This window comes from Atractosteus spatula, chromosome 13 (assembly GCF_055471065.1).
Source record: "Atractosteus spatula isolate fAtrSpa1 chromosome 13, fAtrSpa1.hap1, whole genome shotgun sequence".
In the NCBI taxonomy this organism is placed as follows: Eukaryota; Metazoa; Chordata; class Actinopteri; order Semionotiformes; family Lepisosteidae; genus Atractosteus; species Atractosteus spatula.
In genome coordinates this window covers 5544145-5568805 of record NC_142718.1, presented here as the reverse complement: position 1 = coordinate 5568805, position 24661 = coordinate 5544145, and the positions used below count along the sequence as shown (strand labels likewise).

Sequence of the window (24661 nt, the reverse complement as noted above, 5' to 3'; positions counted from 1 at the left end):
TGCAGGGGTAGACAGCAGTTTGATTTTTTCCTTTAACAAAAATAGCATCACAGAAATCTTGCCTATTCCGGACAAATATGTTCTTCTTCTGCAAAGAGAGATGAAGTTGTGGTACGTCAAAGTTAAGTCAGAATCTTGTTTTCTACGTCCGTGTCTTCTTATAGGTCAAGTGTCATACGGACAGCTGCAGAAGGGAAGTCGGCATCTTTGCCTCAAATTTCTTTTCAATAGAAGAGAACTGGCTGGGGTGCAAGCAACCAGAATCAGCCTTTCCAGCAATTGCAGGGTTTATAACGTCGTGCAAATTGATCACTGCGCATTAAGATAATAAGTAAAAACTGCAGCCTGTACTCAAGATGAAGACGGGATTTCGAGCCTGCCTGCAGGGGGGTGGGAGAAACATTCAACACCTGTTTCCTGGAGATAGGTGTTGTTTGAATGGCAAACATTCACGCATGCAGTTATCTTTGCAACCACACCGACAGTACAGTGCAGAGTTACCTCTTCACGTGCAAGATACAGTCATATTTTTTAAATCATACTTACCTGAAAAACTCCCTAAAAAAACCCTTTTAATAAAGGTCTTTCCAATAGCATGCAGAGTGAACATGCACAGCAGGGTGTTCCTCATTAAGAAAAGAAAGCCCATAAATCAGAGAAAAAGAGAGACCAGACAGAGCTTTAAAAAAAAAAATCAAAGGTGAGAGGCAATAAACTGGCCTACTGACAAGCTGTTCCCAACCAAACCTTTTCCTAATCTACACTGCTAAAACACCAGAGCTTCCCTCTGGCAAACACTTCGAAACAGGGCAGTTCCAGTAAAATGCAATGCAAAAACAGCACCATGTTGCTACAAGATGGTCTCTTACATTTGTCGATAAGCTTGATGAACTCAACACACTCACTCTGAAAGTGTGAGCATGGCCATGATGACACAAATGATCGTGATGCGTCTGCCTGATATCGGTCCCGGAGGGCTGGAGAAACACCCGTCTCCAAACCTAGTGGTGACAGTTACCTGCAGCGGGCATTTCTGAGACCGAGAGAAACCTCAAGGATACTACTGCATAAACGGCTGATGTCTTGAAACCCAGTGTACTAACTAAATGCGCACTAATTACCATCACTTAGTCCTCCAAAATATGAACCAAGGTATATCACTCTTCTTTAATAATATTCCAACACCAGCATTTTGGGCAATTTAACTGAAATATTGTAAAAATGTGTAAGAGATTAAAAGGTTAATATTCCAGCATGCATATATAAAGTACAGTTCTTCAGCTAAAGGACTAAATATCAACCAAAAAAGATTGCCTTTCTTCTTCATTGCTCAGCATCCTGATGAGTTTTAAAAGTCCACTATCCTTCAAGACTTCAGCTTCAGTTTGGGTAAAGAATCCCCTTCTCAGGATTCGCCAGCTATAGGATTTTTCAGCACCTCTGATATTGGAAAGATAGCCTCAGACAAAACCTCTTCTGGTTTTTAAGTGACTGTTTAAATACAGTTAAGGTTTCAGGGCAAGATGATTAATTCAAGCCTAGTACTGTTCACACTGGGAAAAATCCCTACACAAATTCACAAGCAGTACAAATCCTTCAGTCAAAATCCCATGGAACTAGGGCATTCATTGTGCTGACCTCAAGCAGAAATAAAGCTAATAAGGGAATGATGCTTCCTTTCACCGAACTATTGTCATCGATATAGTCAATTGATGTAATGCAGATCAATAGAGGGGAGGAAACCGAGCCTCTACTACAGGAAAAGCCCACAGCAGTTAGGCTAACTTTCTGTTTCCACTGCTGGAGGGACATAATGGAAAGAGCTCAAAAACGATCCTTCCATTTTCTAACCGCTTTATTCAATACAGGGACACGGGGTTGCTAGAGTCTATCCCGGCGAGCAACGGGCACAAGGTGGGATACACCAGTCCATCACAGGGCACACACCCCAGGACCAGTTTGTCTGTTCTTCCCATGTTGACATAGGTTTCCTCTGGGTTACCTGGGTTCTCTGATAACCTGTTAAAACAAACTCCACGCAGATAGCCAGAACTCAATTTTGAGAGCGCTTCAAACCTTTACAACACTGACAAATAACCTCAAGTCAAAACCCAGAACTGAGCTGCGACCCATTACTGATCTAGCTGACACTTACAGTATCTGTGCCCAGTTTCGGTTTTTGCCTCCTAAAGTCGGTACTTGCCATATCAAAATGGCAGAAAATCGCTGACTCGCACTGACCGCTGGTGAGCTCAGTAATGCATGTCAACAGTCTTATTCGAGCCAGAGTCTTTCAGAGACTTCCATAATGCTTGTAATAAATGATAGCTTCCTGTTTTCCCACTCTGCTCCACTCATATCCATTGCAGTTTGAGTGCTATTGTTTGCCACAACATACCATCTACGTGCATTTATCTGTACTGCACTGTACTCTGGGGTATTACTGAATCACCCCTCCCTCCATATATACATTAGTAATCACCTCACTACTAGAAACCTATACTTCTCTGTTCCTGCAAGGTATTATCCTTATGTGGATATCTCTTTCTGATTTATTGTCATATGTTTTGTTGGGAAACGGGAAAAAGTTTATTCCATGCTGAAAAGAAAAGGGACAACGTTCCACCTGTGGAGCCTTCTTCAGGTCTCAGACGAAAAGTTGTCTTTTTTTCCCCTTTCAGCATGAAATTAACCTTTACCTGTTCATTTGTAGCCAACACATCCTGACGCAGCTGCCTACTCAAACTTCATGCATTTTGTTTGTCCACTTATTGCATTGATACTAAATTGCCCTGTTTTGGGATATCTACGAAGCAAGTAATTAGAATAGCTTAATTCTTCATAAATTATTATTTAATTTCTACAAGCAGACCATTAAAATTGTTTCCGATTTTTTTTTTTGTCCTCACACGCGTTACTCTTCCAACCACAAAATCTACTTTATGGAAGATGCAAAACTTTTTCTGTTTGTATCGTAAGCTTACGGACTCAATCTGACTCATCGCTTGACTGTAACAAAACACTTCTGAGCTTTAGACCCACGTTAACAAATCATATTGTCATACATACAAGTAAAGAGCTCTTAGGTTTCGTAAGTCTTAGATTAAATCAAATGTTTGAGCCACCGCATAATGACACATTACAAACAAATCACAATGTGAGAATTTTAAATTAATTTTTAAGTGGGTTTAAAATGTACAAAGCTATGGCTGGCACAACTAAATATTTACTGAAGGGGAAAACGAGGAACTCTTGAACCGATATTAAACGCAACTCAAAATACTTCTCCCTGCTCCTTAGAATTCAACCGCTTGTAGATTCCAATTTGTATTTATAGGATTAAGTCAGAAGTCTTCCAGATTTTCTAACAAAATTTACAGACACCCTCTAGATCATGGAAGGGGAGTTCTAGTCCTTGAGGGCCTGAGAGTCCCCTGGTCTTCATTCTAACTCGGAACTTCAATTACATTCAGAAACTAAGTAGACTGCTTTTTAATCAGTCGTTAACTGAAAAACGTACTGTATCAAGTCCTCAAAGCCCGGAGTTACCCATTTCCCTGCCCTAGACTGTATAAAACTGTACAGACCTTTTCCCCACAAGACAGAATTTTGTGTTTAAAGAAGCCTGCTCTTCCTCAGGGCTGTTTGGCCAGTTGTATGGGGAAAATAAAAATATTATGAAACTGGGTTTCAGAAAATACAAAGCCACATAAGCCAATCAATTACTTATGTACTTTAAAAAAAAACCAAAGAGTGTATCCTTCACTCCACCTGTAAACAAGGTGCAAACAATGAGCATGACTGAATTCTGCTGTGGAAGTTTGAACCTGAAACCCCCCCTCGGGGAGAGCGAGGGAGTACAGCGCTGGTTACCAAGGGACTGAGGGACGCCACGTACCTCGGAAGATGGCTGCCCCTGCTGCAGCCCTTCCAGCTCGGGCGGCCGCAGCACCTTGTCGATGTCCAGGGAGTCCATGCTGGACGCAGCCGAGGCGACGCTGGAGCGCGAGGAGTTGCTGACGGAGCGCGCGTCGTGGTCGCTCACGGTGCCCGCCGAGCCGGTGCGGCGGTGGTGGTGGTGGTGGTGCGCGGCCGGAGGCGGCAGGCAGAAGGAGGAGGAGGAGAAGGAGGAGGAGGAGGAAGGGGGGGGCGGGCTCTGGCGGGCCGCCTCGTCCATGCTGAGCGAGGCCTGCTCCAGCTGCGCCGTGATGTCGTCCAGGGAGAAGTTGGTGGTCAGCGGCTTCGGGCCGCGCACCGTGGAGGAGGGCGAGACCCTGGCGCTGCTGCTGGTGCCCCTGGCGCTTCCCTGGCGTCCGGCAGGCGGCTTCTGCCGTACCTTCCCTTCCGCGGTGCCAGCCGCCTTGCCCGTGCTATTGGGTTTGGACCCAATAGTGCTCAGTTCCTGCTCGATCGAGCACAGGTCTGCCATGAGAGCATCCAGGTCCACAGCGTCTCCTTGATTTAGGGCCTCTGGAAACACACACCAAATCCGTGAGCCTTTTCACTAAAATTCAGTCCAGACTATTTGGGGGTTTTAACCGATGTAACGGTACGCGTCGACCTCATTTGAAGGCAATCCTGTTGGGAAAAGGGGACTGGGCAGCAGATGTTTCAAAACCCCACGGAACACGTCACATCCTACTCAAGCTCTCCCCGCTGCTTGCAGAGAGGCACAGCCCGTCACCTGACGGGGGTTCTTAATATTTTGGCGAGTGGGCGTACGAGCATAAGGCCAAATTCCCATTTTTCTTACAGCAACGTTCCCAGATGTGGGACAGCATGGAGTATGAATGCATGATTTTGAAGGAGGAGGAAAAGGAGAAAGTGTGAATCAGGATCGTGCTTAACAGGATTCAGAGACAAGTTCAAGGTGTTGACAATACTGATCTTACAGAACAATATAATAATACATTTGTATAGAGCTTTTCTGGACACTCCACTCAAAGCGCTTTACCGGTAATGGGCACTCCCCTCCACCACTACCAGTGTGTAGCCCCACCTGAATAATGCAACAGGAGCCGAAGTGTGCCAGTACACTCCCCACACACCAGCTATCAGTGGGGAGAAGAACAGAGTGAGGAAGCCAGTACATAGATGGGGATTATTAGGAGGCCATGAATGGTAAGGGCCAGTGGGAAATCTGGTCTGGACACTGGGGGTAAACACCCTGGGATTCTTAATGACTACAGATGGTCAGGGCCTCAGTTTCTTGTCTCATCCGTAGGACAGCGCCTTTTTACAGTAAAGTGTCCCTGTTGCTATAGTGGGGCATTAGGACCCACACAGACCGCAGGGTGAGCACCCATTACTTGTCCCACTAACACCTCTTCTGGCAGCAACCTTAGCTGTCCTAGGAGGTCTCCCCTCCAGGTACTGGCCAGGCTCACACCTGCTGAGCTCCAGTGGGTTCCGAGGTGTGAGTCGCAGGGTTTTGGAAGAGAAACAACATGGTAGAGATGAAGTGAACAAACTCACCGTTAATGTTGTACATGGAGAAGCGGTAAGAGAAGTTGGCAAGGTTGGTCTCTTGCCGAAGAGGGGACTTCCTCACTTTTTCTGGCTTTCCATCATCCAAACTCTGCCAAGAGAAAACATGAAACACATGTTCCATTTTGCAATGCATTCAGCCACATTAAAGACTCAACAGAACTCTAAAACAATTAACATGAGACCAAGGATGGTTTTTGTTTTTAATAGGTAATCCTGGGAGGGGGTCTACAACTGCATCTATCTGTCTGGATCTTTTAGTATCCTGCCAGCACTACTGTTTCTAATACTGCGCTCAAAGCAAGCCTGCACTATTCTTCTGGGGCGTTTCAGTAACTCGCAATGACACAGCCGAGTACATCTGCCAAAACCCAAACAAGCTTCGCCAAGGTGCGGAGCTGTTCAGGAAATGATCAAATGGTCACGCACAAGATTTTGACCATTTCACTCCACTGCTGCGACAATGTGTAGTATGTTAAATCACTACAGAAGTGCAAGATGTCTACTATAAATGGGCTCAGAGTGAAACGTGCTGCTCCCTGCTCACTACATGCGACACCCACACAGGATGTACCGTATGATAAAGGTAAAAATAAAAACTTTACTACGGCAAATTGTGATAATGGAATGGTAATACTGTGGAGGCTCATTGACAATTCAACTTTAAAATACTCACGAGTTATACTCAGATCTGATCAGGAAAAAAGAAACAATGGCACTTTATGCAGTCAGAGCAGCACGGCAGCACCACAAAACATATTACAGAAACCCTAATTCAGTCCGATATAGATCTCCGTTAATTGGTCTTGTCTAGCAGAATGGGGTTTCAATAATAACAGTACATTTGTCAAGCTTCTTGGAAACGAATGAAATCACCACTGCATAGGAGATAAATAGGAGAGGCTAATTTTTTTAAAACCTGTTCATTGCAACTTAAATAGCCAAAATTTTGTACTTTTTGTAGCTTAACAAGATGCTCATACAAATATGGTGTAAGTAGCACAGATGAATGAGAAAACTATACTGTATATCATGGTATTTTTCCATGAGTATCTCAATAATGTTGGGGGAAATACTGCATCATGATAAGGTTGCAACATTAGTTGAAAGATGCCTTTAATAATTTATCCATCATTATTTTTCTATCATTGATTCCTACAGATTTTCATTTACTTTGGACATTCATGTTCTCAGGCAGCATGAGCCATGTAACCAACACTTCTTCTCCAGGCTGGAAACAGATTGAAAACAGCTGGCAGAATTGAGAAAGAAGTACCAGAGTATAGAAGCTTGACAAGCACATTAACATACAGTTTCAAACCAAAACAACTCAGTGTGACTATTCCCTGAGACCATAGTTGCAAAATGACAACAACATTGGTTTTAGCCTCATTAGAATATCTCAGTTAGAGATTATCAGTAGTAAGCCAATAATGTTAATGACGGTTAACATCATGGAGCCTGATTTCAAAAAATAAAGCATGATAAATAAGGTGCTTTCTAAAAGCAGCATTGATCAAATGATGAATTTTGAAACAGCAAATTGACTAATTCCAGCTGCGTTTTTAATAGAATCACATTGAAAGAGCAGAACAGTTCAGACAAGAAAGCTCCATAGGTATTATTGTTCCATGTCTCATGCGTAGCTGATAATTCATCTCTGCATATAAAGTAGAAGACAGTCCTGAGAACTATAATTATTATCTTCTTTGCTATAATTATAGGTGGTAATATAACTGTCATAACACTATCTAGACTCCTCGCAAACATTCACAAATCTAGTCACCTTATGAATTGCATTTGCCAGCTGGGTTAAATGATGTTCAAACACATCTAGCAAATTTGTTGGCAACAACGCGATTTGGAGAGGGTCCTTCTGCGCTTAGGAGGGGATTTCCACAATTATCTAAAGATTCTCTTCTGTAGTCGTGGGAAGAAAGATGATATAAATGAAAATGTAACGAGCAAGCTCCTCTCCTCGTTCCAATTCTGCTAAACGTCTTCCAAGTAAAATGTTTTCTCAAGGGAGAGTTCAGAAAAGGCCTGAACAACTGGACAAGTTACTGTACGGTTTCGGGTCACAGAGAAGAGGAAACGGACTACTCCAACTGAATTTCTAGAGGGTTGCTTTTAAACAGAAATAATGTACTGTTTTGATCACCTACTATCAAGCGAGATTCATGCACACTTATATTTTTTAACAACAAAGCATTTTGTTTCATTAGAGTGCAGTGTAATGCATTTGCCAAACCCATATTCATGGTCTTCACTGTCCTTTGCTCCTACTGATCCTCAGTCTGTAACCAAGTCATTCATTAATCAAACTATTACTTGGTTAAACTGAATCTTTTTTTAATACAGCTGCCAATGGTTTTGGAAACACTGCACTGAAAAGTGGCGCGTCGCTGACCTGTGTTAGTTTGTCCAGCTCGCCGAGCCACGCTCCAAACATCTTGTCCAAGTCCTGGTCTTCTTTGTCACTGTCTTCCTCCGCAGCATGATCCAGCTCCTCATCTGACAGCTGCTCCATCTGCAACACAAGCACACAAATCGTCACCACGGCAACCCGCCACAGAACGAGAAACCGAGGCCTCTGCCTACTCTTTACCATTTTCGCCCTGGATGAGCAAATTGGGCTTCAGCTTCCCTTTCTCCAGCTTATGTTTTAGGAACACCTTTGCATACATGACAATCTTCAGCAATTAAAAACAAAAAAATAGTGCTGCTTTTATTTCACCCTGGACGATCAATCATCATAATTAAGCAAACAGATTTCAAACAAAAGGAAACATGTGAGAGGTATATCTAAACAACCAGTATTTCTTGTAAATGACCAAGAATGAACTACATACATACACACACACACCGTGTTACACATCATAGCAGAATGCCAATAACATATGCTTATTTTATCTAATACCAGACCTGAACAACTGGAAGCACTGTATGTGAAATCTTCCATCTGCATTTAGCTTTTAAGCTAAAATGGTATCTTCTCAAAGTTAAACTGAGGGTAAATTGTGCAGTGACTGGGAATGGGTTTCCAGGGGATGTGCCTTGGTCTTTAGAAATCAACAACAACAACAGAAAAGCCATTTCACATGCTAATAAGAATGAATAAGGATGAAGCAGTGATTAAAAAGGTTCTCACTTCCTACCTCTCATTTATTGGAAGTGAGAGTATCACTACTGGATCCCTCCCCAGTTTTCCACCAAGAGCAGCAATTCAATTAGGGGTCAGCATTTCTGTGTCACCTCAGGCTGCTCCAATGCATTTCTTAATTGGTCAGAAACTGCATGTCTATAGCATATGGGCTTTTAGCACAGTACTTCACAGAGTATAAATGGTACTGAAAAACTTAAAATTACATTAACTGCAGAACCTTTATGACAGTTTTACAAATAATTACAAAATGAAACAGGATATGTCAGCACAACCCTTGAGGTCATTTGAAGCTAGACAATCTGTCCGGTTTGTGTAACTCACAAGCTAGATCAGAAAGGCAGATCTCTCTGATCCAGGAGGAGATAATCTTTCATAGGGCAGCAGAATGTTTTAAATAGCCAGGTTCTAAAGTAACAAAGGAACATTATCTTTTCATCCAGTGGACAAATGTGCTCAGCAGTTTAGAGATGGGATTAAAACATTCAAGGAGGGAATGCTTCCTTAAATCAGCCTTTTTAGAAAGTTGGGTTAGTCCACTACTTCGGTGTCAGGTACAATATTTAGGACAACATGTTAATAGAGCTTGTGTTGCCACAGCGTTATTGCCAGGAATAAATTAAATGCTCAGTCTCACATATTTGAGCTCAGTGAACAGCAGGTACAGCAGTACACGCCTTGTCTGTCCACACATGAACAAAATGCTATTTTTTTTGTTTTGCTGGCATGAACACTGAAACTGCTGGCCCAGATAAGGTCAGGTTGCCATCACAAAAAGAAAGATTCTACCAGTCAGTCTTATTTCTTGAACACGGTCCCACAAACCTCGATATAAATGCATAAATTCCAGGTCTTTTCAAACACTAGCACATATTAACACCACACGAGAGAGACAGTCTAACAAGATGTGAAGTTATTGCGAATGACTGACAACCCCGTTTGTGACCTCTGACCCCTCTGTGAGATTTTCCAACAAAGCTAACTCCGATAAAAGCCATGCCCGGGAGGTGGAGAAGAGCACCATCGCTACTGTATCAATCCTTATCACAAGAGACTGCCACTGAGCACCATTTACATTTCAACACATCAAAAAATCTTCAAGCTCTAAGTGGATTGTCTAGGTTTCGGTTTCTTCTTTCAAAAAAGGGCTGCTATATCATTACGCTGCAGGCTGTAGCCTTATGGGTCTGTCCCTGTATTGTGCAGTCTTGAGATAATCCTGTAAGAAGCCCTTTTGTTACTAAATAAGCAGGGCAGGATGTCAGATGAATACTAAATGAGAGTAAGTGTGGGTTGTTTTTAAAAGTGCACCTGTTAGTGCAAAAAGGTCACCGAGATGACATTTATGGCTATCATAAATGGCAAGGAAAAATAAACACCAGAATATTAATACCAAAGCATGAATGGTAACCTTTTTCATCATTTCAGAGGGAACAATTGGATTTTTTACAGTGTTTAAACGTTAACAATGCGCACAGAAAAACTAGAGTTTTGACAAGGATTAATTTGAATTCTGTTATCCGTTTAAAAAAAAAGGTTATGCTTCTTTGGCAATATACAGTAGCTGCACCAATCTTCTGTTCTCCAAGAGCAAAATTAGGCAGTATCTGTTAGTCTTCATGATGTACGTACTAAAAGGTAGGACCAAAACACCCAGGATTATAGAAAAGACAAGAAGTCATTAAAGTCATTATAGTAGTCATTCTACTTTCCCCTCTATTTCCAGGACTGCTTTTTAGAAAAAAAAAAGTTAAAAAAAGCCAGTACTCATTTGCCGATTTGTTATTATTCCGGTGACAAAGGTTTGTAAAGACAAGCCAATTAACAAAAAAAAAAGTGCTACACTACATACAAACTTGAGAAACTAAACCTGTTTTTCCAGATTTAGTTGAGCTTGTTCTTTTCTGCTTTGCCCTGCATTTCAGAAGTTAACTTACAGTACCTTTGTATTTTTGTATTTTAACTTACCTCATATGTATCACCCAGCAAAAAACTAAAAAAAAATATTTTATCATTCAAGGCCCTACATGAGATGGTTATACAATTTCTACAATTTTTACCATTTGCAATACATGTACTGTATTATTCTTGGGCTTGCAGTAAAAAAATGGCTCTGTTGTTTAATATTCTGCAATGGATTAGTGCCCTCTGCTGACAAATAACATAGCCTCCCCATATGCTAATGTTTAGAGACGCAGTCTAATATACAAAAGCAAGAACTTGTCAGTTCTGACAGGTTCACCGTCTTCAAAAGCTTAATATATATTTTTATCATATACAAGCAGTACCCCTTGGGCACTCACTTCTTTTTAAAAAACTGTATTAATTACTGTACAGTGACTGAATGTTAACTACACTTTTAATGATTATGTATGAAATGGAAAATATTTCTACATCGCCCCTGCAACGTGCACATGGGACTTATGTTTTTGCAGCTCTTGATTCTTTTGAATTCTTCTGCTGTAGCTTGATTGCTTGTCATTAAATATGCATCAGATGTCTGATCACTCTCCAACTCAAACCTCTGACAATAGTCTGAAAAAGAGCACGCGTACACTTTAAGAAAAGCACTGTGGCCACATGAATGGGATTTCTGACTCATAACACTGAATTATCTTTAATCATGAACAGACTGTAGATTTTGTTTTGTAATCAAATGCAGAAAAATAACTCCAAATTCTCCCAACATAGGGAAATTAACTTTTTGGTCTCCAGTTTAGTGATTTAAGATCTCTTGAAATGCTACAGTGCATGAACACCCATTCCAGGACAGTAGTTGTGTTAGCAGCCTGCCTGACAGTGATCTCCAGGAGACTGAGCAAAATTAGTTTCCCTGTGACTAGTTTCTTTGTGGACTTTGATGTTCATCTCTTCACAATTCTGATTTTCAGAATGCAGATCTTCTCTAATACTTAACAGTACTAGTATGTCTCTCATCTGTGCTGAAATTTTATAGATGGAAAAACTGCAATCCAGGACGGTCTCCAGCTTTCTGTCATTTCAGTTTTGTTAAGAGGTAGGCATAGGCTTATTCACAGTTTCTTTTTTCCATTTGGAGATGGACCATTTTCACAGAAATAGGTGATCCTTAGACACCCTGACTCCATCTTGCTATTGCTTTCCATTGAAATATTTGTATCCTAACTGGCAAAGAAACATTACAGAACTCGTGAGACAGAAACACCGACAGAGCAATTGTCTTCCTTTTTTCAAACAGCGCGCTTAGCTTTACATAATTTTCATAATATAAACATTGCTGCCTTTAATATTTCCCCACAATGAAAACTGTCAAGATTTCTAAAACAAAGATGAGCCCTCTTACGTTTTCTGGGGAAAACCCAATGACTCCAGTTCTCGGAAGTTTACAATAATGACCTTCTCACAGAGTCCGGAGTTCATGGATTCAGAGAATACCAGGCCAATGCATGGAAAGCTACTGTCCCATGCTGCACTCTACACTGTAAATATATATTTTTTTCTTTCAGATGAATAACTATCCCAAATGAAACCCTACCTGTGGCGCTTCTAAAATGGAAAATGAATGCCATCTTCAGGCGCCATGATGCTTAATTCCGATGCAGTCAAGCAAACCACATCTTGCCCGAAGCTGGAAACTGACACGGGCCCGTTAAATAGGTTCTAGTACAGAGGTTGACGCATCAAAGACGCAGAATACAGGAGGACGCTATTTTTATTCTTACAGTGACGAAACCAGGACAGGATGTTTCAAAGACCAGCAGTATAATTTCTTCCCTTAAATGATGGCGTCCCAACTTGCAAACTGCTCTCTCAAAGCTCATCAATAACTAAGCTCATAGATGACATTCAACTTTAATGAATAAACTTTTCAAAGTGATATACGTGCACATTTTGGCAACTCCCTGGTGACCTATTTGGTGCCCTGGGCACATTCCTCTTTGTTTTGAAAGAAGAAACTGGGAAGATGAAAAGTGAGACATAAATGTTTCCAAATGAATAAGGCATGCTGTTGTTTACTGCGATCCAAATCACATGTGGAAAAAGGTCATTGTTAATGTTGCTTAATCCACTTAAATGCCACCTGCAAGCTCAATAACGATCCGAAACGCAATTCACCATCAGCCTCCTCTGAAGCAGTTAGCTCCTCGTCTTGAGTTTTTCATAAGCAGCGTTCTTTATGCCTTCTGTTTTGAAGCTTCTCACTACTTAGGAGACAGCAGGGTAGTGTTTAACTGAAGGAGAAAAAAAAGATTCTAAGACTTTAGTCACAAAACTGAGTGGGTTTTTGATCTGTGCATCAGTGAAGGGAAGGAGCCAGTGAGCTGTCAGAGGAGGAAATACACATCGCAAGCTATTTTGTTGCCCACAACAGTATGATGAGAATTCACAAAACACGGACATAGAATATTCTCTGTGAATTATTCAGAGAACGTTTTCTGCCACACTTGGTCTTAGTGTCCCTTTCCCAATAAGAGTTACAAATGTGATGATATGTCTCCCCACAATATTGTGCAACTTCAGACTTTTTGACAGTCACTGCGGTGTACATTATGTCCTGAATGGACATACTACAAATTCAAGGTCTGTTAATAAAGCCTCAGGCTTTTTTCGATATTCTTTTGGACACTACAGGCTTAACAGAGCCCTCATACTGTTATGTTGGTATAATATTAGTTAGCCTTTTTATAGCTTCTGCCTACTGTAATCGATTAATTTCCCACAGATCCACACTCTGTAATTTAAACCTGTAACTCACTCTTTTATGCTTGAACCAATATTTCTAACCGACACCTGCACAGGCAGATGGCACAGATAATCATGAATTAATGACATACCCTACTGTAGGAAGAGGGGAAAGCCCAGGTAGACGGCTACAGCTGGAAGTAGTTAAGACAGACGATGATTCATCAGCTCACATTTCTTCAGAAAAATTGTCCACTAATCACAGCATGACTACCAAGGAAAAGGTTTGGGGTATTTTAAATTTACCAAGTTTAAGCTTATCCGACTTTCAATCACTTTGGTTTGTCTATAGAAATAATGCTATGGCACAGATCACCAATCCTTAAAATCTACTATTATTTACTACCAGATATCATAAACTTGCTTCCTTCATAAAAAAGGAAATATCAACCAGACTATTCAGAAAACTTGAAAATATGGGCATAAGACCAATAAAATGGTAGAACTATGTTACTCAAAGAATCTGCTGAATCAATCTCCTTTGTGCTTCCTTATGCTAATAACCAGGATGAGGACGTCTCTAGCCAGAGTGGAGCTAAAGGCTCCTGAGAGATGGGCAGTAACTGTGAAATACAGCCATCATGAAACTAAATTGCAGAGCAAGCGAGATAATTGGTCTGGGCTTGGATCTGACAGGACTGGATTGCTCGCTTTGAACCCGGAAAGAAAGGCTAGTAAAAAGACTCCCACAGTCCATACTGCGGATTACGGATGCATTCATCTCCGTAAAATAAAGCCCTAATGAGAGACAAGAGCGCCCCCTGCTGGCACTGAATTGGAAGAATCGCTCCACATACCTCTCAAGAAACCGTATATAAAGAATTTAAAAAACATGTTGGTCAACGGTTTGATGTCTAGCACCTGTTGTAGTATGAACATGCCTCATGGTCCCAGCCATCAGTGGCTTGGGTTGTTTAGCTTGCTTGTGGCACAGAGCCCAAGACAGGGTCAACCACAGCAGTATTTGTGCCCACGGTCCTCAGCGAGCCACGGCAGGAAAGTTCAAAGACGGACCCCCAGCGAGTCACAGGGAAATGGATGTGTTCTGTCCAGATATCCTTACTAATCCGTCAAAGAGAAAAAGCGCCAGCAAACTGAATCCTTTGAATTCTCCTCAGGAAGCACTACATAAAACCAATTCACAGGATGATACACTTATAAAGACGCAAAAATGAATGCCTACAGATGGATAAAAAAAAGTCAAATGTGGTACAATCCTAGATCTACAGATGGTAACCAAAAATCACAAATATTTAGATGAGGAAGGTAATTACTTTTGCTAGATTTATGGAATGAGATGCAATATGTTTTTTATTTTGATAATCAGTCCCAAGACTGGGACAAAGTGAAGAATCCCATATTTGTACTCAACCCAGCCTTGTTAACTTTGCACGTACAGAGAATGAGAGAAAGGCAGTATCAAACGGATTTCTGGGAAGACTTTAAAGTAGTGTGCTGTATGTTGGCGTTGTTCAGCGCAAACTCTAAATGGATTCATTAGTCCAGGAAATGCTTTGTTTGGAGTGAAAACCACAGAACTCTTCAGACTCTTTGGGAAAAGACATTTAACAGCTTATAGGACAATTTGTTCCCCAATGTGAACTTAGGCTCCTCTCTTGGACTCAGCAGATTTACCACTTTTGGGACTCCTGTTTGACAATAATACATCATTTACATAATACAATTATGTGAGGCAGCTCGAAAACAAGCATTAAGTGGTACGTTGGATATACATTTATTCTAGTTTGAAAGCTTACCCACTGGCGAGCTAAACTGAGGGCAGAAACATACAGTAGATATTCTTAGAAACTCAACAATCTTGTCTGTGCCCCTGATACTGTATCTGTATGACAGGCAGTGGTCTTCTGAATTAACTCCCGACTACTCCATAGAACAAGTTCCTAATGATCACAACCTTATTGCATTTGTCAAATTAACCATTATTTATAGTTTTGAACCACATTTTGCACCAATGTAGTAAAATAGTATAGACGCTAACTTGTGCACAGTTGCTCAGCCTAATTAAAGAATAAGGGACCAAGCTTCCCAGTGTCTCTTTGAAGTTTACTGTAATTAAACCAAAATTCCATACAGAATTCATAATCACTGACTCACTAGTAAGCATCTATTCCTGGAATTTCCCAATCTAACACATGCTTAACCCTTAACCCACTTGGATTTTTCCTGAAACTCTGGGTCTTCACAACTTGCCAAAAAAAAGCCACACTCACCCAGTGTTTAAAGAAAGAGATGCAATCTCTCTCTTTTGACTGTTTGATTTCTTACAATGAAAGCTATTGAGACAGCAAGGTTTTCATCAGATTAATTGCTTACCAGTCAGTACTAGACCTAATCTGAAAAGGTTAATTGCTCCTTGTCTTAATTCCATCAAATGCTATTAGTGCTGTATGCACACTGCAGCCATTAGGCAAAACTGTGAAAATAGTTTGATTGTTGCCGAGAAATGCAGGCAAGGAAAACGAACAGCATCCCTGTTCATAATAAAAACCTCCAGAATGAACCAAACACTATCAAAGAAGTGCACTTTAAACCCAAAATTTTGGTTTTGATTTCATCCAGCATAAATGTGGTACTTGCTTCTTTTATTCCTGCCTTATAATCTTTTAAGCAAAAAATAAGATATTTTAACTTGTATACAGTAGCTTAAGTTTAACTTGGGTTATGTGACTGAATTAATCTGGTCTTAGTGATGGATGTGTGTCAGGGATCTATTAGATTGTCTGATTTTTTTTTTGATATTGCTATGGCATTTTTTTTTGCTTTACCAGGAGAAAGCACCAATATAATAAAAGTTTTAAGTCTGATTTTTGGGGGACTAAAACGATAATGGGGAAAAAAACAGCTGGCTATTAAGCCCTTCAACCTTGCCCAAGAGGCTAAACTCAACTTTACAAAACTGCAGCTCTTCAACTTCCTCTCCCTGTGCCTGGCTTGTGCACACTTCAAGACAGCTCTGACGAAGGCAGGCAAATTGTTTTTCTGCAGGGATTGCGTATGGCAGCCTGCTGTGGAAATTAAAGACTGGGTTAGGTGCTGTGCTGCAATTATATTCAAGAGATTGCCAAGTCTGTCATTTGGGTACTGTTTGTCAGGGGCGTGGGCCCTGAGGGGGAAAAAAAAGCACTTCAAGAGTGAAGTTACTGTTAAGAACTGGCACTTATCTTCGAAATGATACAATGTTTTGACAAGGAAGTTTAAAGTACAGGTAGGTGAGACCCATAAGAACTGTCACAAAAGGGCTTGTTTACTCAATTGTGCTGAACAAGCAAAAGCCTAGCTTAGTTGCTAGATGAATACAGCCAATGGTCACTGCATTGTTTGCAAATACAGTACCTTAAACTCACTGTGGATGCTGTGTAAGTGTAAGGTTAGCTCATCTCCAAAGCTAAATTCCAGATCACAGCAGAAAAAAAGGGGTGTCCACACACAACCGCCATAATATGATAAATACACAGTCATGTCAAAAATATAAAAAGTGACTGCACAATTTCAAACTCTTGAGTCTTCCTAGGAGCTAAACAGTTTACAGAGCTTTAGAATTCAAGAACATGTTTTTAAATCATATGGTCTCAATAACTGGTCAAATTATCATCCCTATGGATCTTTCCAAAACCAAATCCCAGTTTATTTAGCCTCTTGTTAAAATTGGAGAGACACTCACACTTCTTTCACTACAAAACGAGCGCATGTTTGTAGTATTTAACTAATTCATTGCTCAAAGCATGACAACACTTAATTAACACCAAACATGAATAGATAGAATAAACAAAAACTCCATTTTGAATTGAAATAAAGAGAACACGTTTTGGCTTTGGAGCCTTCTTGGGGTTCCACAGCTGAAACGTTGTCTCTTCTTTTCTGCATGGAAAAACCTTTACTTGTTCCTTTGCAGCCTTCACATGCTGACGCAACTACCTACAGTACTTGAACTTCATAAAGGAAGATGGTGCCTACACTGGATACTCTTCGAAGGGATTATGAGGCTTTTGAGAAATTAGTAAAACAGAACAGTTGCTTTGTTCTGCAAAATGACATCACCTCAAGCAGGACAATACCCACATGGCTGTCTTTTTTTTTTAATAATCTGTGTTCCCCCTCTGCTTTTTGGATTTCTGGAAACATTCATCTTTACAGTATATCTCCAGCTGTTATGTCCTCTATGAATTGCATATCTTCAAGGGTTGCTGTTTAATTTAACAGATTAACCTTCATGTTGGATCAACTTCTTTTTAATAATCATGTAAGGGGGGGGGGGTGCTTAAAATAAGCAGTCATGCTGTGGGAACCACTCCAAGCCAGTTTCAAAAAGACAGGAAATGTTGTGGATGTATTGAATTCTTCACTTCCCCTTGCTGCCTCCTTATGTAACAGCAACTACTATTCCCAAGGACTTTACAAATTCTACAGAATGAAAAACGAGGAGTGGAGACTTGAAGTAATGCATTACATCACGACTGGCAATGAAGAAGTATCAGCAAATAAAGGGAACAGTCAACTGGCTGCTGGTTACACTGTAGGGCCTACATTAGAAATGTAGACATTTCTTGATTTCCGTCAAACAAACATTGTAAACTGAAAAAATGTGCTCTCGAAAAAGACACTTTTTCAGAATCTTTATGGTAAAGCACAACAAGGATGAAAGAGATAAATCAAAAATGTCAAACAGAGCAGATTTCATGTAGACATCTGGTCACGTACAGCTAAGCAGAAGGTTGTAATATGTGCCAATCTGTAAATATTGGCCATTTTCAAATTTAGCTCAAGGTGTCCAGGATTCTGGAGTGGAAACTTCACTCTAGTTTGTGAACGTATACATCTTGTGCTTCCTCTTGGACAGATTCAGCAAAGGCTGAGTTTATAGAACTCTTTTTCTGTAAAATACATTGGGTACCATTAAAATGTACTCATCTATAGTAGACTGTAATGTATTTGTGCTGAATTATAAGGCACTGAAGGGTCTAGCTCTGCTCAGGAATTAACGTTCAATTAGCATGATACTGCCCCAAAAAAGGCTCTAAATAGATTTTTAAGGCATGGTTTTGTTTGCTTTTGGTCAATGAACTGTTTTTTATATTGATTTCATGTGTGTGTAAGGTTTTAAAGCACTTTTGAAAAACACTTACTGTATAGTGTGTACTGTACAAGCTAAACTATAAATTTATATGAACTGGGATACTGATTTAATGAACATCGGGCAAACTAGAATGTGGTCCTGACCTCTTTCAGACAATCACTTGGCTTCACTTGAGCAGCCACAAAGTAAGATCACCAGCTTCCTCACAGGCCTTTTTTCAGTGTAGCTGCCGAAGTTCAGTATTCACACGACAAAGACTGGCAGCAAGGGTGGTTATCAGAATTGCTTCTCGGCTTCCTTTTCCTCCGAAATGCCCCCTATCAGTACGAAAAATAATATTTTCATGGGATAGAAGTCCATGCTGCCCAGAAAAAACCAACAACAACAAAATGTTTCTTATCGGTATCCTACCATATCACTGTAGCCAGGGTCCTTTGACATTTTCATCACCCCCCATTCTTTTACTGGCTTGAATAGCATCTTAGGGCAAACCGGCCTGAAACTCTTTGAAAGCCAAGCTTTCTGTGTGCTAAGTGATAACTGAGGAAAAACTCAGTGCTCATGGCAGCCATTTTGAATTCCTATGTAGCTGCTTCTATTGGAGTTCTGGATACTTTGGTTGCCCCTGGGGTGTCTTTTTTCAATAGATGAAAACTGCGCTAAAAAAGACCAGCACTAGCAAATTCCTCAGTAAATGTGCGTGGTGTATGTTGGGTGATTTTTAAGTATCTGCCACCCAACTTATCCTAACTGCCTTCACCAAACTGCTTAACGTCGGCAGCATGCACTTGAAGAGTGATGGTTAGCTTAAACGTTGTTCTGAACTTGTCGTTGTAACATGTCACTGACTCCACTGGGGAGAGCACTATAGATGAAACTAGCAGAACACAAGCACAGCTGCCACATCCTTCCTGGTTAGGGATGAAGGTATCATTTGTAGCCCCGATTTCCCTGCATAAGGAAGCTTGACTTATCACCCAGTTCTCTTCAACAGCCGACACGAGTTAAAACTGTGCCTCTGACAGAGCTCTTCTTAATTCAACTTTTAATTTCCTCCCCATCAAGGCCTGATTTGTCTTGCCACCTGCTTGAGGCCGAGAGGAATAAAGCAAGCAGTCATGCTTCACTGGCAGCACTTGCAGATGGATGGCTCTGAATTAAAGGCCCATGGTTTATACCAGTTTATTAAGAGCGAATGAACATGCTTATTTTCTCATTGCAAACTGCCCACAGAAAAGTGTCTGAAAAACCCATCAAGAGAGCAGCATGTGCATTCCATGGGAATATTCCACAGCAATGAGAACAGAAAGATTCCAAAAGAGAGGAGGCCAGATGACCCATCTAGCTTGTTTGGGTGCTGGTACCTAAGAGATCTGAGGAACAGTAGGCCAGCCACTTCTTGAAAGAAGCCGGGTATTGGCTCCAACAACATGGCTAGGTAGGTAGTTCCAAATACCAACAAATGTTGCACAAAAGTACCTCTTGCTCTCTGTGGTCTAAATTCATGTCTAGGAGAAAAAAAGGTTTTAATCGGCACAGACAAGTCTTTTTCATTAGCAGCTCCTTCACGCTTGATGTTCCCCCATCTTCTGTATAATTTGTTTTTCCTACCTGCAGGTTACACTCTGCACCTGTCCATATTAAATAAATGCCACCTTCCAGTTGTTGTGTTCATCTTGAATTGTGCCATTTTATTTGCAGCTTCTACAATGTTTGCTCAACCAGCCACACAAGTCTGTGAAGGTGTCACCTTGGTATCTGGCACTGGATTGCCATGACAAGCATGCCAAAACATCACATTTCTAGATCTGAGAAGTTTCAGTCCTTGAACAACTTATGCAGAGGGTCATGACAGGATTTGATTTCACTCTCGTAGATGAGAATGGCAAAAGACAGATATGCCTTTAAGAAAATGACAGCGAACAAGAACTAAAAAGCATGCTACAATGTGTGAAAAAGAACTTGAAAGCTACCCGACTAGCAATGAAGGTTAGTTATGCTTATTACTTCCAATGTTACAAAACCTTCCTTACATATGCCACTAATCTTCAGTTGATGGCAAGTAATAGACAGACAATGTGAACCGATTTAATAGTCTGCACTAAGCAGTTACATTTTTCTTTATGCAAGATATTGCCAGTTCAACGTAAACAGGTCCAAATTGTAATGAAAAACCCTTCCTCACTGTTGTCCCACATTACGGTGCTCAACTGTGTCCGTGTTTGCGGTGTACGCAGGCCTCTTCGCCACCATATCATGGGCACAGGCTGGAGCGCAGAATCAGAGGGAGACAGAACTTGCGTGAGTGGGAAATGTCCTGTCAGGAGGAGATCAGCAGCCTATACAGTCAGGATGAGCCAGAAAACGTATTTAATAGATGTCAGCCTGTCATCATCAGAACTCTTAAGAAAAGGTTACAGACAAGAGGAGGCAATTAAGCCCATCTAGCCCCTTTCGTAATTAGATTTTAAGGTTGTTCTTTTAAAGCCCCACTGCTTTATTTGCAATGGAATTTTTAGCTTGCTACCATGCTTACAGTTTTATCCTCAGGCCCACATGCTTTTAAGAACCCAAACAGGGGAGGAGATCCAGACTAATGTTTGACGAGAAAAGGCTCACAGGAGCTATGCATAAGTGATTATCCTAAAAGCGCCAAGTCCCAGTGCTCAGACCAGTGGTCGGTTTTGCAGTGCGTGCAGAAATTCTGAACCTGTCAACAGATAAAATGCGAAGCAGGAAAGAAGGCCAGAGCTGTCCTGCTAATGGAGGCCGGATTGTTTATGGGTCCAGGATTATGAGGGGGGGAATAATTCAGCAGAGATCTAGTGGGTAATTGAGTTAGCTTTGAAGAAATGAGGGAATGCTAGATGAGGCGAACAGGAGTTAAGGAGGGGACTGTGAAAACAACTTAGTTTTCCGTTATTGCTGGAGTGGTGAAGCTCCTGCCCTCCTCAACAGAGAGCTTACTCGGCACATGGGTGAATGCCAGGATACACAACTGTACAGTACGTGCACAAAAATGCGGCACAGTGCTATTTCTACCAAACACAATCTCATTTTAAAACAAGACATGCAACATTATAGACATGCTTTATAACAGCTTTTTGTAAAGGGCTACCCCTGACTGACTCTCGACAAATATAATTACAACAGAGAAAATTTCAAGCACAGGTAAAATAGATTTAGTTACTACTATGCTGTAGTGGCCTCATCATTGTTTAAGGTATTACCTCAAAGTAAAACACAGTAATATAAACTGATTTATAACTGCAACAGGTGTATTTAATTATTGCTTTATCATTAAGCTATGAAAAAAAGCAATCAGTCAAATACTTATAATTTCACAGAGGTGTCGAGATGAAGCTATAATAATTGTTAACATTATATTGTAATAGCTGTGAAAGATAGATGCAGTTGTCTCACGGGTTACATTTCAGTAGGCTGGTAGTAGCAGACAATATTCAGACAGATCTATTACCCATTTATGCACAAAGTCTGTGATAAGCTTTACAAACCACAAGGAAAGAGTGGAAAATAATTGGAAAACAGGGTAGCACAAATATGCAACTGCTTTAGAAAGCCTAACTTATTTGGATAGGACAGAAAACTCCTTATGCAAGTGAAAGGATCTGGATTCTTCATCAGGATGTTTGCAAATATGCCAGCATTGCTCAATTACAAGACGGAACATTGATTTGACAACCTTCAAGTCAAAGTTCCAGACTGTGAACTGGATTACTGACATTGCAGCTGAAACCTTTTTTTTTGCCTTTTACGTTCATGATTGCAGGAAATGCACATTTTTGTGTACAAATCTGTATGTGTGGAGAGAGTATTAAATTGTGGATAGAGAGAGGAAAGGAATCCAATTTCCTGTGCAAAACAGATGTGAAAAGGGCATTTTAATTAGCCTGTTTTTAGTTAAAACTGTTAAGAGGAATGCAAGCACAAGATTTTTTACTGTGCACTGAACACTCCCTTAGTCAAAACAGAACCCTGAACTTGATGTAGCATTTGAGATATAAATATACACACACACACACCTCATAGCAAAATGCAGCTTGTTATTTTCTTAAGAATAGAATAATTTACAGCCAAATAATTGCAGTGGAACTGACCTGGGTGGCCTCTGTGCTCATTTAACTAGCTCACGAGCTTGGCTGGCTTTCCATTTCCTGCACACACATCCCACCAAGCTGGGAGATAATGATGGCCTTTGCAGACTTGAAGGTCAGCCGAAAACGAGCATCACCCTCTAATGTTCCCCTGTGTCCCTCACGGATATTATTGTGTTCAATTCAAATGTAATCTCTGGCCCTGACTTTGAGCCACAGGTCTAGCCACTGGAGCAGCCCAGCCTACTGACAAGATGATGGGAGAGATAGAGTGGCCTGTCAGCGCAGAGGATACCAGAGAGTGCCCTTCTAAGTGCATTAGGAGATGTAATTGCCTCTGTGCAGAAACCTGTAATACACAACCCTTGGGGAAATTCTGGAAAGGTAGTGATTTTTTTTTGCTTTACCTCCTTTCCATTATTCATTGTGATTATCAAAACAATGGGAGTGATTTATTAAGAAGGAAAAAGCTGACTGCATTTACAAGACAAAAATTAGTCCTGAAATTTCCCAGATTCTAGGTGTAGAGGAGTTGATTTTGTCCTTCTTCTTAGTCATGGCTCACTGGAAAAGTAAAATACTCCAACAAAAACATCAACTTGTAAGACTGTGCCTTGGAACGAGAAGACCACCGTATGCCAAGTTTGTTTGGAAGAGAAAAATCCATTTGTCTACAACATGGCTTTTACAGTGTAAATCCATGCTTCTTAGATACACCATTCTATCATCCTGCCATGTGGTTTCACTCTGACAAACTACTATACATGATCCTGGATCCCAGAAATTCATCACAGCTCAGTGGTTTCATCCATTCCAGAGCACTTAGCATCTAAAACACTATTGCGCAAAAAAAAAAACATGACAGTGTATTTAAGCTTATTAAGCAGTGCCAACATCTAACCAATCTGCAAAAGCAAAAAAAAAAAAAACTTAGATTATATTTTTGTGAAGTTGGTCTATTTAAGACAATTAAGAGCTTCTACACTTATGTATTTAAGATTAAGAAAAAAAATTAAACCAAAATCCAAACTTGTATAACTATTGAATCATGTATTTCAAGAGCCCAGATAAAATAAATACAAATGGCAACAATCAAACATAAGATGGTATAAACCCTCAATTTCTGCGTATACTATACTTGCCATTTATGCTTTGGGTACCACCACTCCCTGTTTCCCGAGAAGTACTGTATATAACTACCTACAGTAGCTAGCCTATTATAAGAATGCAAATCAATAAGAATATATTCATAAGAACATACAGAGACCATTTGACCCATCTGGCCTGTTGAATATTGGCCCATTTCTTGAAGGAAGAATATTCCACACTCCCATATGGCCTATTCTCAGTTTTAACTGTACTTCCACAGTTTTCTCCTGTGTCCTCTGGTGTGGGTCTCACTGTTTAGTTTGAAGTTCATTTGTAGTTTTCCATACTACATTAGGAGTTAGCCCCTGGCTCTAGGCTGATAAATTGCATCTAAAAAGAAGGAAGAGGAAAAGATAAAACAAGTTACCAGTGTTCTAAGCCTGTCCTCAAAGCTCTAAATAGATACACATTACTGTGTCAACCTGCCTTCACACAAAACACCCCTCCATCAATAAAGGCGCATTTGAGTCCAGATGTTCCACACAGGTGTGGCAGTAAATCAATAAGATTATTGCTGTGATCTTTGCTACACTGGCAGCTTACTGCCACTCTCTCTTCCTGAAGGCAAGCCTTTACTCAGATCGTCAATCTCCCGAAAAATTCCCCGGTCAGAAAAAATGATGAGAATTCTTTTTTTAAAAAATCAACACCGTCCTATTTTGTGCGTTTACAGGGCAATCTAAAAAAAAGCATTTGGCCTCTCGGGCTTTGAGCGTGCGTACACAAGTTTCAAAAGGATCGATCTAGCAGTACGGCAGAGGAAAAACAAGGTCCTCTTACACAGGTTTGGAGATTAGATGGAGTTTATTTTCAAATTTGACACATGAGCAAACATCTTCGAAAGCCATCCTCATACTGTGAAATATTTATTAAACTCTGATCTTACCTTTAGAAAAGTTTCCCCACAGATGAATCTTTAAACACTATTTC

At 40.6% G+C, this 24661-nt stretch overlaps 1 protein-coding gene across 3 annotated transcripts in view; it reads right to left on the bottom strand.

The window, feature by feature from the left end:
- The window catches only part of raph1a (Ras association (RalGDS/AF-6) and pleckstrin homology domains 1a), a 137505-nt gene that overhangs the window by 48669 nt on the left and 64175 nt on the right, over positions 1–24661 (bottom strand). For all 3 annotated transcript variants that reach the window (XM_088931013.1, XM_088931014.1, XM_088931012.1), the window contains 3 exons: positions 7898–8017; positions 5476–5578; positions 3899–4470 (listed from right to left, as the gene is read on the bottom strand). In XM_088931013.1, the coding sequence (XP_088787139.1) occupies positions 3899–4470; positions 5476–5578; positions 7898–8017 (795 nt within the window). The remainder of the gene's footprint in view (positions 1–3898; positions 4471–5475; positions 5579–7897; positions 8018–24661) is intronic.